Raw genomic sequence first — 14,488 nt, 5'->3', positions numbered from 1 at the left:
ACACACACACACACACACACACACACACACACACACACACACACACACACAGTGTCATGCTCTCTGAGCAGCCTCCAGGACTGGACCAGGTCCATCTGAGTGCAGGAGCCAGCGTGCCCTGGGCCGGAGGCTACATCAGAAAATCAAAGAAACAGCAATGTTCCCAAATCCTCCTCCTCGCCCCTCAGACACACACACCTTATGCCCACTTAGAAGAATCCAATGAACGATGAAATAATTTATCTTGGTTTCTTTAATTTTCCCCTAAACATACAATAATTCATTCCCCATGGTAGCAATACATTACAGGTAAAGGACTATCTTTATTTCACCCCAAAGAGAGAAAACAAAGGACTCTCAGTGGCTTATAAACAATCAATGTGATTATCTTCTGTCTCCCTCAAGTCACCTTTCTCCCAAGGTCTTAAATCACTTCCCTCTAGACTTAAAGCACCCTTCCCCCACCCTTCCCCCACTGATTTGTATTCCTCTCAGAAGGGAAACAGATTTAGTGTTAATGAGGAGATTCCTACTCCCTGGTATTCTGGTTACTATTACTTTCACTCCTGAGCCCGAGGGTGTTTCTCCAAGGTCCTGGATGCTTCCTACAGACTGAAAATGAACTTGGAGCTGCCAGAGGATCAGCCCCTTCCTTTCGTACCTCCTCTCTCCAAATAAATCATGGTAAGGTCAGAATTGGAAAAAGCCCAGGGCTTCGGTTCCTGCAGGTTGTGGCTGGCGCCCCGCTGCTCCTTCAGCTTCATGACCAGGGGTCTCAGTATCCTCGTCTCTCTGAGTCTGGTCCTGTCAGGAGCTCCCTCTCCTAGCTCTAGAAGCCTGGGTGCTCCCCCCTGGACTCTGGAGTTGCTAGAGGCACACTTGAGGCTTATTTTACAGCCCAGGCTCTCACTAGATCAGCCCCTTCTCTCACTAGAAGGTTGGGGAGCAGAAAGTCACTCCCCCTCTCCTGGCTGTATGTGGTGGAGCCTGAGGACAATCCCAAAGTGCTTCCTCCAGGCCTGGGTCCGGGTCCTCAGAATGTAGGCACTCTGGCTTCTCCACCCTTCTCCTGATCAGAGCTGCCTTTCCTGGAGCTAGGTAGGGTGTGACCGCTTGGTACCTGGGCTGTGTTGATGCCCAAATGTCCCATAGGGGCCAGAGCCCAGGCTCAGATCTGTGGTCTCCAGCTCGTGCTCAGCTCTGTCCAGATTTCTCTGACCAGGACAAAGCACGGCAGCTGCCACTGACCTCTTTTTTTCTGGGCCCAGCACGAAGGAGCAGCTCTGGCTTATGCCAGTCTGAGACAACCAATTCATCCCAATCCATTTACAACAGTCCACACTGGTCAGTCCATCCCCAATCCTTCCCTAAGTCTCAGTCAAAGGCTTCCAAGCTGGTAAGCTCATGAGGCTTCCCCCATCAGCTCCTGGAGAGTCAGGAGCTCTGGAGAGAGGCTGTCCCTCGTCCATTGTCTAGCCGGCTCCTGTGATGGCTTCTCCCCATGACCTCCTTGTCTCTCAATCACCTGGTAGTCTAGGCTCTTTGTCATGGGTTCATTACAGGAGATGACTCCATTACTGAACCCTGTGTTCCACAGCCAATATCCTTTCCAGGCAGAACAGTGTGTTCTGTAGCAAACTGACCCAATGGATTGTCCGGTATCAAAGGAGTGAGCTGGCGGCTGCCATGCTGGGCATGCTGCTGCCGTCACCAGGGCCAGCCACCACCACGGGGCTGATTTCACATGGCCTTATTGACAGGAAAATAGAGAGGACTTAATGGATTGGGAGTGCAGGGATGGCCAGTGGTGAAATTGGGAAAGCTGATGCTGCCAGCAGAGTGAATAGATGTCATTGCAAACACCGTTGTCTGGGGCCAGGCATGAGTCAGTGTGACTCTGGCTGTGCCCTGGATGACTGAGGAGAGCTCAGTGTCGCAAATGAAGACGGCAGCATCTTGACTGACTGGAACGCAGCTACCCAGAATGCTCAGTGAACTGGGACGTTCAAAGCTTTCGACTAAAGTAGCAAATTAGTTTTGATCACATTTATACAGCATTTTAGCTTTTACAAAGCACAACACCACTGTGAAGGGGGCAAGGTGAATATTATCATTCCAAGTTTACCCATGAGGAAACCGAGCTTCAAAGAGTTTAGGTGGCTTGTAATAATAGTGATAACACAGCTCTCGAGGGTTTGTGAGGCGCTCTACAAATACCATCTCATTGGATCCTCACAATAATCCTGGAGGAAAGGGTTTCTATTATCCTTATTTTACAGTGGAAGAAGCTGAGGCACATGGAGGTGGCTACCTGCTCCCAGGCATCCAGCTAGTAAATTTCTGAAGCTGGATTAGAACTCGGGTCTTCCTGGCTTCAGGCTCAGTGCTCTAACCACTGCACCACCTAGCTGCCTTCTCTTGCTGCTGAGTAATGGCAGGAGCTCTTTAATACTTTGAGAGTCTTTATGATTTCTTTTGTTATTTTGGGAAAGTAAATGTGGGGTTTTCTCCCAGAAGCTCCTCTCAGCTCATAGGAACCTTGGCAGGCTCCTCAGCACTCCTGGATAAAAGTGAAGAATCATTAGACAGATAAAAGAAAACAAGGAGGAGGAGGAGGAGGTTTGAAGGCCTGAGAGAACCAGCTCTTTAATCCCTTCTTTGCCTCATGTCACAGGAATGACTATCAAAGGGGCTGGAACCTTCTCAGACCCTGGGCTCAGAGAAGAGCCAGTGAGTGAGGGGCGAGTCTCCCTCATCCTATAGGAAGCTTGTTTGACTCCAGGCCACATGAAGGGGCACCTGGGTGTGTCTGCCAAGAAATGAGGAGGAAGAGGAGGAAGAGGAGGGAGAGAAACCACAGCTCTGCCTCTGGGGGCAGAGGAGGCTCAGAGGGACAGGATGAAGCACTTTTGATCTAGGAGAGCTGCAGAACCAGGGGGAGGTCTGCCTGGCATGTGTGCCCAAAGAAACTCTCTGCACACACATTGGAGTTGTTCTTGCAAGGGCTATCAGATGTGGGAAGAGATGAGGGGGAGCTTCATGTGATTATAAATGAAGAACCATCAGAGATGATGAGAATAATCCAAATGGAGCCTTCTACATCCTTGCAAAAGAGTGCTTAGCTTTACAAGATCAAAAGGTGGGCATTCAAGGCCAGGCAGCTGGGGCTAAGACTGCACAGAGAGTCCTATCAATTACCAACACTCCCTTTGGTGTAAGACCTCTGAATGCTTGAGGCAGGTAGATGGTGCTAGATAGAGCACTGGGCCTGGAGTCAGGAAGACCTGAGTTCAAATCCAGCCTCAGACAATTATCAGCTGTGTGACCCCAGACAAGTCACTTCATCTCTTCTTGCCTCAGTTTCCTTAATTGCAAAATGGGAATAATTATAGCACCTACCTCTCACATTTGTTGTGAGGATCAAATGGGATAATATTTGTAAAGTATTTAGCACAGTGCCTGACATGTAATAAATGCTTGGAGTGAAGAGGGATTGGTAAAGGCTTCCCTTTAAAAGTCCCTTTAAAGGTAGGACCTTAGTTAGGACTTGAAGGAAGTCCCAGTATCTCTGGGCTGAATAGTGTCATGCCTCTGCCATTTCAGGGGGAGTCATAGAAGGTGGGATTTTACAGAAACATAGTGACCCATGAAGCTAGATTCAAGGGCTGTCCTTGACTCTTTCTGATGGTGATCCTAGGCTGGGGCACTCTGAGGACCACCTCACATGCCATTCTCTGCCCTGGCTACCCTTCTGCCCTGGGGCCACCTGGTCATCAGCCCACATGGATGTCCACGGAAGGGAGATCCCTTCCTCCAAGAGCCTGGATCACCACCATGATGCTGCTCCAATAGGTTCCCTAGTTTGGTCTCTAACTCCCCATTGCTCTGTCATTCAGTGTCTTCTGTGGCTTAAAAGCCACCAGCAAATAACAGCATTACCCATTCATGTAAGTTCCCTGTCTGCAAGCCATCCATCCGTCATCATTCCATCCAGAGGGATGGAAGTACCAACATTCCCCCATTATAAATGACACCGTCTTCTGTTCACACTGACTCCTTTGTGCTGTTGTACTGAAAGTTGGATTTTGTAGGCTGACCTGAGACTTTTTAAGATTGTTTTTATGTAAAAATGTGTTTCAAGTTCCAAACAACTTCAATACATCAATGAATCGGAGATCTCTTCAATCCAGACGTTCCTTCCAATGATGCAATCACATCCCATCCACACCTGCCCATTCTGTGCAGCTCTTGACTTTGTCCTCCTAGAAATCCATGTGGGTCTACCTGGTGTGTTTAAGTCTCTCTTGTATTCTGAACCTTGTGTGGATACCAGTGAAGCACATGTAAACTCCTTGTGAGTGGGGATTCTCATTCTTGTACTATATTCCCAGTACCTCGGACAGTGCCTGGAAAGTAGTAGGTACTTAATAAATGCTTATAACTTAATTGACTGATTGATGGTCTTTCTGATGGTTATTCCTTGCTCTTGTTTGCTAATGACTAACTCATCTTCCCACCCCCACCGTCACTACCCCCTGCCCCCCAGCCTATGTTTTCTTTTTTTTTATTAATTTATTTTGATTTCTCAACAATCACTTCCATATGCTTTTGAGTTTAAAATTTTTCTCCCCCTTCCTCCCCCCCACCCTTCCCAAGATTGTGCACAATCTGATATAGGCTATACATACACATTCCTATTAAGCATATTTTCACATTATTGATATTGTAAGTAAGAATTAGGACCAATAGGGGGAACCATCAGAAAGAGGAAACAAAACTCAACAGAAGAAAAAAAAAATAACAAATAGTATGTTTCAATCTACATTCAAACTCCATAGTTCTTTCTTTGGATGTGTATAGCACTTTCCATCATGAGGCCTTTGGAGATATCTTAGATCCTTGTATTGCTAGGTAGGGTTAAGTTTATCAACATCAGTCATCGCACAACATCCAGTCTATATTTTCACTTGTGACATTTTATACCACTTTCCTCAAGTAACAAATAATTCTTTAGTTTTAATGTTCACATCACTGCCTTTTAGGTGATTCTCAATTTCATTTCTTCAGAGACTGGTGTTCTGTGATTCATAGCCATATACCAATGCTAGAAGAATATTGGCGTTAAGAAGATGAGATGGGTTTTTGAAAGAGAAACCTGGGGTCATTGAAAACACTGAGAAATTTTGTAAAGGCATGTCTTTATCCCCCTCTTCAATTCTGGGCTCACTTTATTTTCCATATTCAGTATTTGTCTAAGAAATACATACTATTAGACAAGTTCTATTGAATTGTCCAACTAATCACCTATCAGAGTTTTCATCCACTTGGTTTTTCCCACATGAATTGTCAGGCTTTTGAGTGATTACAGGTCTCATAGGAGACTCTACAGTGTTCTTGGGCATGCTGCAACCCATATGGTGTCATCTGCAAATAGAAACTAGGTTACACCTGAGGTTTTGAAACACAATCCATCTGGAAGTTAGCAATGGTCCCAATTCAAGCTGGATTGGCAAAGAATCACAATATTTGCCCTTTTCTGGCCCTAGCAAGACTGGGTGGGGGACATTTGTGAGAGTTCTGTGGGGAACACAAGAAGACCATTTTGGCTGAAGTGAAGGAAACTCGATGAAGAGATGAGATGATATTGCAAAGAACAGGAGACCAGAGGACTATCTGAGGAAATTTCTTCAGTCCTGTGTAAAAAAGCTAAGATTTATCTATATTTACTGAGAGAGTGATCCTCAGAACCATTTGAGTATTCAAACATTATCAAGCAGCGTCAATCAGGGGTTGAGCTCGTCTGACTTTCAAGAAAGCCTGAGTGAAGCTCATGGGCCTGGTAAAGGCATCGGGTGAGCAGAGTCCCCCTCTGACGGCAGGTTGGTGCCCGGGCACCTGAGGTCAGCTCCTTGATGGCCCACGTCCTCTCCAGGCCAGGACCCTGGAAGTAGACTCCCACGGCCTTGCCGCCTGTTTTCAGGTGATGAGAATACCTAGCTGTTGGACAGTTCCTTAAGGCTTATTAAGTATGAACTTCCCTCTTTTAAAATAAGTTGTGATCGATGTCTTTTGTTTTTTTATATTTCCATTGTTTCCTTCAGCCTTCTTCGCACTCCCTCATCCCGAGGGCCATCCTATGTAACAAACAGTGTTTTTAACGACAAAAGAATAAAGAAAAAGGAAAACAATCGAAGAAGCTATGCAACGCCCAGCATTTGTGGCCCTCCCTCCTTTGCAAAGGGGCTGGGTGGGAGGGCCTTCTCATGTCCCTTCTCTCAAGGCAGCCTTGTTCGTTAAAATTTTGCAACGCCTTTCATTTTTTGTGGTTACTCTTCCCATTTGTGTTACTGAAGTCGTGATGAATATTGTTTGCTGAGTGCTGCTTTAAGTAAGTGCCTTCTTCACAGGAAGCCCAGAGGTAGGTAGCAGCCCCATTGGACAAAAGAAGAAACAGAAACTCAGCCGGGTTAAGGGGCGTGTCTGGGGTCCAAGGTAGGATTTGAAGTCAGGTCATTTCTAACTGCAAGATCAGGCCTCTCCACCACTTCCTCTGACCTACTTTCCCACTTATGCTGCAAAGGCCAGTTGCTGGGTAAACCACAAACACAAATTCTCAGTCTGTAAATTCTTCAAAGGCCATCAGGGAAAAGCATGCTGGGCTTTTCACACAAATAAATAAAGCAACCAACTGCTGGGTGGAGAGCATGCGCCGTTAGCAACATGGGCATACAGAGGATGGCTCTTCTGTAAAAGTTTCAGTGTCTGGAATGGGAACTTTGAAGGAAAACATTTCCCCCCATTAGCTGTGACTGTTTTGCTCTCTTGATGCATGCATGGTAATTCGAAGTATTTGGAGAGTGGCATGGAGGGGTGGGCGGTGTCTGCTGGGAGATAGGAAGGTATAGACAGAATATGGCCCATATTTGGCATTTAGTTTCCACATGAGTCTTAGTCTGTGTAAAATCTTCTCTATTAAAATGAGAGAAATAGCTTCAGCGAGAAACAATCCGTACTCTAAATAGATCCTTAAGTATAGTACTGTCTCAGTCTGCTTGATTAATTTTAAAAAGCAAACATTTTCATTGCCCAGAAGCAGCCCCAAAAGTCACAGAATGAAAGCACTTGAGAATTGAAAAAGCCCTCCTCAATTTCTTACTGTCAATGTCAGGGATGCCAAAACTCATAAGATGTGCCATTGAGCATGGACCAGTCATGAAGCTTCATGAATAACCTGACTGCCAAGAGAGCAGTTGATGACTCTAGGCCCACAAAAGTCATCTTTAAAAGATGAAGAGGTGGGGCTAACCCTTTGCAGAGTATAAGGGAGCAGATGAAGAGAGAAGTGTGCTCACATTCAACTGACAACAAACCCTATAAGAACCTGCAGACAGAGGTTGTGTGGTTACCATCCTTAAAGATTAGACCATGCCAGCATATTGAGTGGGTCCCTCACTTTTGGTACTTTCTCTGGCAAGCCCACAGTTTCTGAAGGGTATCATTGCTAAAGCTGGGCATACCCCATTTCCCCTTTAGCATAACATGAATGCCCTGCCGAGGGGTGTGGACAGGGTTTTCCCCGGCCTGTGGAAAGTGGACTCCTATTCTGAAACTCTTTATCAAGGCTAGGTTGTCTTTAGGAGTAAATCTAGTAATAGGCAAGACCCTGAAAGGGCAGTGGCCTGTAATGGTAGAATGGTCTATCTTAGAAAACCAATGAATACCCACAAATGAATTCTCAAAGAAAAAAAATGAGACCAGATGAATTTACATGCAAATTCTACAAAACTATTAAAGAACAATTAATTCTAATACTGTATAACCTGTTAGAAAAAATAGGTAAAGGAAAGGTCCTACCAAATTCCTTCTAAACCAGGGAGAGTCAAAGCAGAGAAAGAGAACTATAAAGTAATTTAATTATATTGATGCAAAGATGTTAAATAAAATACTGGCATGGAAACCACAGCAATATGTCACAAAGATTATACAGTATAACAGGTAGCTAGATGGCACAGCAGATAGACCTCTGGGCCTGGGGTCAGTAAGACCTGAGTTCAAATTTGGCTTCAGATATTTACTAGCTGGGTGGCCTTGGATGAGTCATTTAACCCCCATTTGCCTCAGTTTCTTCAACTGTAAAATGGGAATAATAATAGCACCTACCTGGCCAGGGTTTTTGTGAGGATCAAATGATATATATTTGTAAAGTGCTTAGCACAGTGACTGGCATGTAGTAGGCACCAGGTAAATGCTAGTTATTATTTGATTGTGAAGCTGCTACTGCTGCTGCTGGATTTCTACCGATGAAGTAGGGTTGGTTCAATTTTAGGAAACTATAAATATAATTGACCATATTAATAACAAAAGAACAAAAGTTATTATAAGTATTTCAATAAATGCAGGAAAATCTTTTGACAAAAATACGACACCCATTCCTTTTAAGAACATTAGAAAGCATAAGCATAAATGGAGCTTCTCTTAAAATGGTAGGTAGCAACACCTAAAACCAAGTTTAAATGTCGTCTGTAACGGAGATAAGCTAGAATTCTTCCCGATAATATCAGAGGTGAAGCAAGGATGCCCACTATCACCGATATTCTTCAATATTGTACTAGAAATGCCAGCTATAGCAAAAATACAAGAAAAAGAAATTGAAGGAATAAAAATAAGCAATGAGAAAGCAAAACTATCACTTTTTGCAGATGATACGATACTTAGAGAACCTTAGAGAATCAACTGAAAAACCAGTTGAAACAATGGACAACTTCAACAATGTTGTTGGATATAAAATAAGCCCACAGAAATCATCAACATTTCCATATATTAGCAACAAAACCCAGTGTGAAGAGATTGAAAGAGAGATTCCATTTGAAATAATGGCAGATAGTAAAAAATGATTGGGAGTCTACTTGCCAACATGTACACAGTAACTACATGAACACAATTGCCAAACACTTTTCACATAAATAAAGACAGATCTAAACAGTTGGAGAAATATTAATTGCCCATAGGTAGGCTGAGCCAACATAATAAACATGGCAATACTCCTCAAACGAATTTACTTATTCAGTGCCATACCAATCAAACTATCAAAGAAGTACTTTATAGAACTACCAAAAATAACAACAAAATTCATCTGGGAGAACAAAAGGTCAAAATTATCACAATTATCACATTTTTGCAACATGGCTAATGTAGGGAGAAAAAAAAGAATATTAAGGGAATCAATGAAAAAAAGCAGGAAGGAAAGCAGCTTAGCAGTCTACATCTTTAAATATATGTATGTATATATATATATATATATATATAATTTCCCCTTCAATTACACATTAAAACAATTTTTAGTATCACATCTTAAGCTGTACTATAGAGCTATAACCATTGGAACAGTTGGTACTGGGTAAGAAATAGAAAGATTAATCAATGGAATAAATGAAGCACATAGTATATAGAAACAAATGACTGCAATAACCTAATGTTTGATAAACCCAAAGCTCCAAGCTACTGGGGCAAGAACTCGCTATTTGACGGAAACTGGAAAATAGTCTGTCAGAAACTAGGTATAGATCAACATCTCACACCATATACCCAGATAAGTCCAAAAAGGGTCTATGATTTAAACATGAAGAGTGACATCATAAGTAAATAAAAGGAGCACGGAAGAAATTACCTGGCAGATCTATGGATAGGGGTAGAGTTCACAGGAGATAAAATGGATTATTTTTATTACATAAAATTAAAAAGTTTTTGTACAAACAAGAACAATGCACTAAAATGAGAATCAGAAAACTGGGAAAAATATTTGCAGCTAATTTCTCTGATAAACATCTCATTTCTAAGATGTTAAAGGAACTGAGTCAAATTTATAAGAATAAGACCCATTCTCCAATTGATAAATGGTCAAAGGCTATGAATAGGCATTTTTCAAAGGCAGAAATCCAAGCTATTAATAGCCATATTAAAAAATGGTTGAAATCACTGACAATTAGAGACCTACAAATTAAAACAATGCTGAAGTACCACCTCACACTCATCAGATTGGTTAACATGACAGAAAAGGAAAATGGCAAATTCTAGAGGGGATGTGGAAAAATAGGGACTCTGATGTACTGTTGGTGGGGTTGTGAGCTAGTCCAATCTTTCTGGAGAACAACTGGGACCTATGTTCAAAGGGCTCTACAACTGTGCATATCCTCTGACCTAGCAAAAATATTTATAGTAGTTCTTTAAAGTAGTGGCAAAGAATTAGGGGATGCCCACAAATTGGGGAATGGCTGGACAAGTAGGTTATGGTAAATAAATGTGATGGAATATTACTGGGCTCTAAGAAATGATGAAGGGAATGGTTTCAGAAAGAACTGGAAAGACTTCTATGAACTGATGCAAAGCCAAGCCAGCAGAACCAAGGGAACATTGTACACCTAACAGCAACATTGCAATGTGATCAACTGTGAGAGACCTCACTACTCTGATCATTACAATGATCCAAGACAGTTCCAAAGGACTCATGATGAAAAGCGCTCCTCCAGAGAGACCCAACTGATGGATTCAGAGGGCAGGTTGAAGCACATTTCTTTCCCTTTCTTTCTTTTTCTCTTATTTTGGGACATGGTCAATATAGGAAAGTGTCGCATGACTATGCATATTTGTAACGGGTTTTGTTTTTCTTACCTTCTTAATAGGTGGGGGAAGGAGGGGAGGGAGGGAGAGAATTTGGAACTGAAAACAAAATAAAATTAAATTTAAAAATAATAAACAGGGGATGGGGGAGGGACAAAGGCAGACATGTCTCTCCCTCCCTAGACCTGACTAGCTGTGGACCATGTGTCTTTGTGGGTCCTGCTGAATGACTGTGAAGCTGAGCAGAGAAGCTTGTGGTCTGGTATTATTTTAATCCTCTGTGAGGGGAGTGCCGCATTTCACTGAAGGGTCAGATCTCAGAAGTGAGGGGGACAGATCACCCATCCCCCCGGGTGGCAGCTGACTCCAGGGGACCCTGTAGTCTCCCATTGTCCCCAGAGACCCATAGTGATGAGCCCTTCCGGCCTTCCCTCATCACAGCTAAGGTCCCCAAGCTGCCTCTCCTTCCTTGTTGCCCTTTTCATAGTATCACACAGGACAGGGACAAACCCCAGGCCCTACCTAGCCCCCTGGCCACCTTCTCACCCTCTTAGACCCTACCTGTCCCTCACTGACACTTTCCAGTTAGAAGACTCTCCCTGCTCCTGATACCGTTTCAAGAACAGCTCCTTGGGCTCTGGATGCATTACAAGTCCACCCAAGCAGACAGCCATTCATCCAGCTCTGAAGCCACCAGATGCTCTGTAACAATGTGGGAAGTTTGGTAGGGCATTGCTGTTTCTATTTTACAGAAGAGGAAACTGAGGCTTAACAAGCCTGAGTGACCTGTCCTTTGTCATGTAGCCAATAAGTGAAAGACAGGATTTGAAAGTGGTTCTGCAGACTCGGATCTAGAACTGAGAGAGACCTTAGAGGACCCCTCTCACTCTATAGATGAGAAGATTGAGTCTCAGAAGGTTCAATGACTTGCTTAGGGTCATCATATGGTCACCATAGGCAGGATTTAACCAGGGCTCGCTGACTCCAAGTCTGTTATGTGGTGGTGTCTCTCAAGTTCCCTCGTTTGCACCTCAGTTTCCTTCTCTGTAAAATGAGGCGAGGGCAAGCGCAGGACTTTATGACCTCAGAAGTCCTCCCCTGCTCCCTGTCCATGACCCCTTGCTGCTTGGATGTCCTGGCTAGCACCCTCTGGCCCCTGCCAGATGCCCCTGAAATGCCTTCTCTCCCGGTGCCTGCAGGTGCTGACAGGCGTCCAGGAACAGGCCAGAAGTGTTTCATAAAGCTCAGCATGTGCATGAAAACAAAACCACACAGAGCCCCCGCCCTCAGCTCCATGACCTACCTACACACGAATGTCCATCCGAGAGGAGGGGGCCAGTCGGGTTCCTGGGAGCCGGAGAGGATGAGATGGGTCGGGAGAAGAGGAAGAGGAGGGAAGCTGCAAGCAGGATTTGCGGGGAGCTCTTCATCCCAGGACAGGAGCTGTGGACCCACATCCACCACACTCTTCAGTTCACCAAGAACTCAGGAAAGGCAGGGCATACATGCATACACCCCCACACACATGCACACAATCCATTCACTCATACCCATGTATACATAATGCATACACACATCCATGCATGCACACACACATACACCCATACCCACATGCACACATGCATGTGCACGCATGTACACAACACACTCACCCACATCCATGTATACACAATGCATACACACATGCATACACACACATCTACACACATTTATACAATCCATACACACACAATCCATGCACAAATAATCCATGCATGCACACACATACACATACATTCATCTACATACATACACACATACATACACACATACATACATGCACACAATGCCATCAAGTTTCAAGGGGAAGGGATGACACAGGGCAGACCCACTTTCTCCCTGGGGATAAGACAGGCCACTCTCAAACCAGCACCTTGCTTCCTGGCCTTTGGGGGACGGTGAAGCCTCCCTGGACTTCGGGCCCGAGGCTGGCAGAGATGGGGGCCTGCCGGTCAGGCTGGTCAGAGTCCAAAAGCCACTGAGGACAGAGGCCTGGAAAGCAGCTGCTGGAATTCTTTCTGAGCCTGTGACCAGAAACTCCAGGGCTTTTCGGAAGAGTTCAGGGGGATCACACTATGCACCCTCCTTTTCCTGTCTTGCAAAACAAGTCACGTCAGAGTGTTCCTGCTCCCCCCCCAAGCGGCCTCTCAATGAGCGGCTCAGCCTCAGCTTCCTCTTTGGGGATCCTTGTCTGGCTTTCAGATTTACAGCCAGCGATCCGGGAGGTTCCCGTCCCCCCAACAGCCTCCTCTGTGAGCGTGTCTACGTAGGGCCCTAACGAAGCCGGTCTTTTCTGCAGGGGAGCCAGCCGGCCAACATGTGCAGACCCAGATTTCTCAAGCCCTTTCGTTTTGATCAAGGAAGAAGGAAGCCCAGCCAATGTCCTGTGGCCCAGGGAAGGCACGGTGGGGAGAAAGGATCGGAGGAGACAGAACCACTGAGTTCGTGGCTTGCTGGGAAACTCAGCTCAGTGTTCCTCTTTTCTCATCCAGCTCTCCAATCTTGCCCTGGTCTCCCAACAGTGTGCGTGCGTGTGTGTGTGTGTGTGTGTGTGTGTGTGTGTGTGTGTGTGTGTGTGTGCCTTAAAAAAAGAGCTGAGCTCAGAGAGCTGATGATTTCCTCCTCTGAAGATTAGATCTGAACATCCTGTCACCCTCCAAGTCACGACAGTTGGTTCTATATGCAGTAGAACTCATCAGCTCTGAGCAGGCTTCTTTCTAGAAATAGGAAACAGGAGTGAGATACAGAGAGAGACAGAGACACACACAGACAGAGAGAGAGAGATACATACACACACACCCAGAGAAACAGAGAGACAGAAAAAGAAACAGAGAGAGAGAGAGAGAGAGACAGACAGACAGACAGACAGACAGACAGACTGACAGGCAGGCAGGCAGGCAGGCAGGCAGAGAGACACAGAGAGCAGAGACACAGAGAGACACAGAGATGGAGAGAGACACAGAGAGAGGTGCTCAGCTCTGGCTGGAGGCCGAGGTTGGCAGGGCCACAGGACGGCCGGCAGGGTCAGTGGGAGCTGGGGGGCAGCCAGTAGCGGGATGCTGCCATCGGCAGAGCTCTCACACGGGCTGGAGTAGACCCAGTGTCAGCCGCTCTGTACACAGGCAGCCAGGCTTGGTCTGGGAACAGGCTCCTTTCGAACATATCCGAAAGTTCATCTCTGATGGAGCTCCTTGTGGACCTCAGACTTTATGGGGTCACAGACCCAGAGCTGTAAGGCCCCTCAGAGTTCATCCAGTCCATCCTCCTCGTTTTCCAGATAAGGAGACTGAAGCACAGAGAGGTTCAGTAACTTTCCAGGGTTCTCACAGGCAGGAAAGAGCAGAACCTGGACATGGATAAAGTCCTTTAGTGCCAAGGCCAGAGCTCTACCCACTGTACCACCTGGTCTTTCCACCTGAAGGCAGGCCAACCACACTGAGAACCCCCAGACCCAGAGACTTCACTCCCACGCAGGCATTCTTGGGTTACCTGGGCACCAGTGAGATGAACCTTGACCCCAGCACCTGAGAGATGACATGGTCCAACCCCCAATTTCACAGAGGAGAAACTGAGGCTCATGGAAGGATTAAAGGAGCACAGGGCCAGAGCTGGAGGAGACCTTGGGGACTAGCTCGTCCAGCTCTCTCAGAGGTGACTTGCCCTCAGTTAGAGCTGGTAAGCCTTAGAGGCGAGATTTGAACTTGGATCCTCTCACTCAATGCCTGGACTCTTTCCACCGTGCTACCTTGCCACCTCCTCCTCCTCCTTCCATGCTCCTGTCTACTCATCATCTGGGATCCCATGATCCTGGGGTCTGTGCTTTGGCCTGGCA

General features: G+C 45.5%; 1 protein-coding gene across 1 annotated transcript in view; it reads right to left on the bottom strand.

Annotated features, from left to right (window-relative positions):
* Positions 1–13,818, bottom strand: part of AOAH (acyloxyacyl hydrolase) — a 115,584-nt gene extending 101,766 nt beyond the window's left edge. Inside the window, exons 1-4 of the mRNA XM_027835812.1 lie at positions 13,738–13,818; positions 12,785–12,949; positions 12,530–12,729; positions 11,921–12,060 (exon numbers count right to left, since the gene is read on the bottom strand). Of these exons, the coding sequence (XP_027691613.1) occupies positions 11,921–12,060; positions 12,530–12,729; positions 12,785–12,949; positions 13,738–13,818 (586 nt within the window). The remainder of the gene's footprint in view (positions 1–11,920; positions 12,061–12,529; positions 12,730–12,784; positions 12,950–13,737) is intronic.
* Positions 13,819–14,488: the final 670 nt, after the last annotated feature.

The sequence above is a fragment of the Vombatus ursinus genome, unplaced genomic scaffold (assembly GCF_900497805.2).
Source record: "Vombatus ursinus unplaced genomic scaffold, bare-nosed wombat genome assembly UNPS02014817.1, whole genome shotgun sequence".
Lineage (NCBI taxonomy): Eukaryota > Metazoa > Chordata > Mammalia > Diprotodontia > Vombatidae > Vombatus > Vombatus ursinus.
This window is presented reverse-complemented; position numbering and strand designations above follow the sequence as displayed.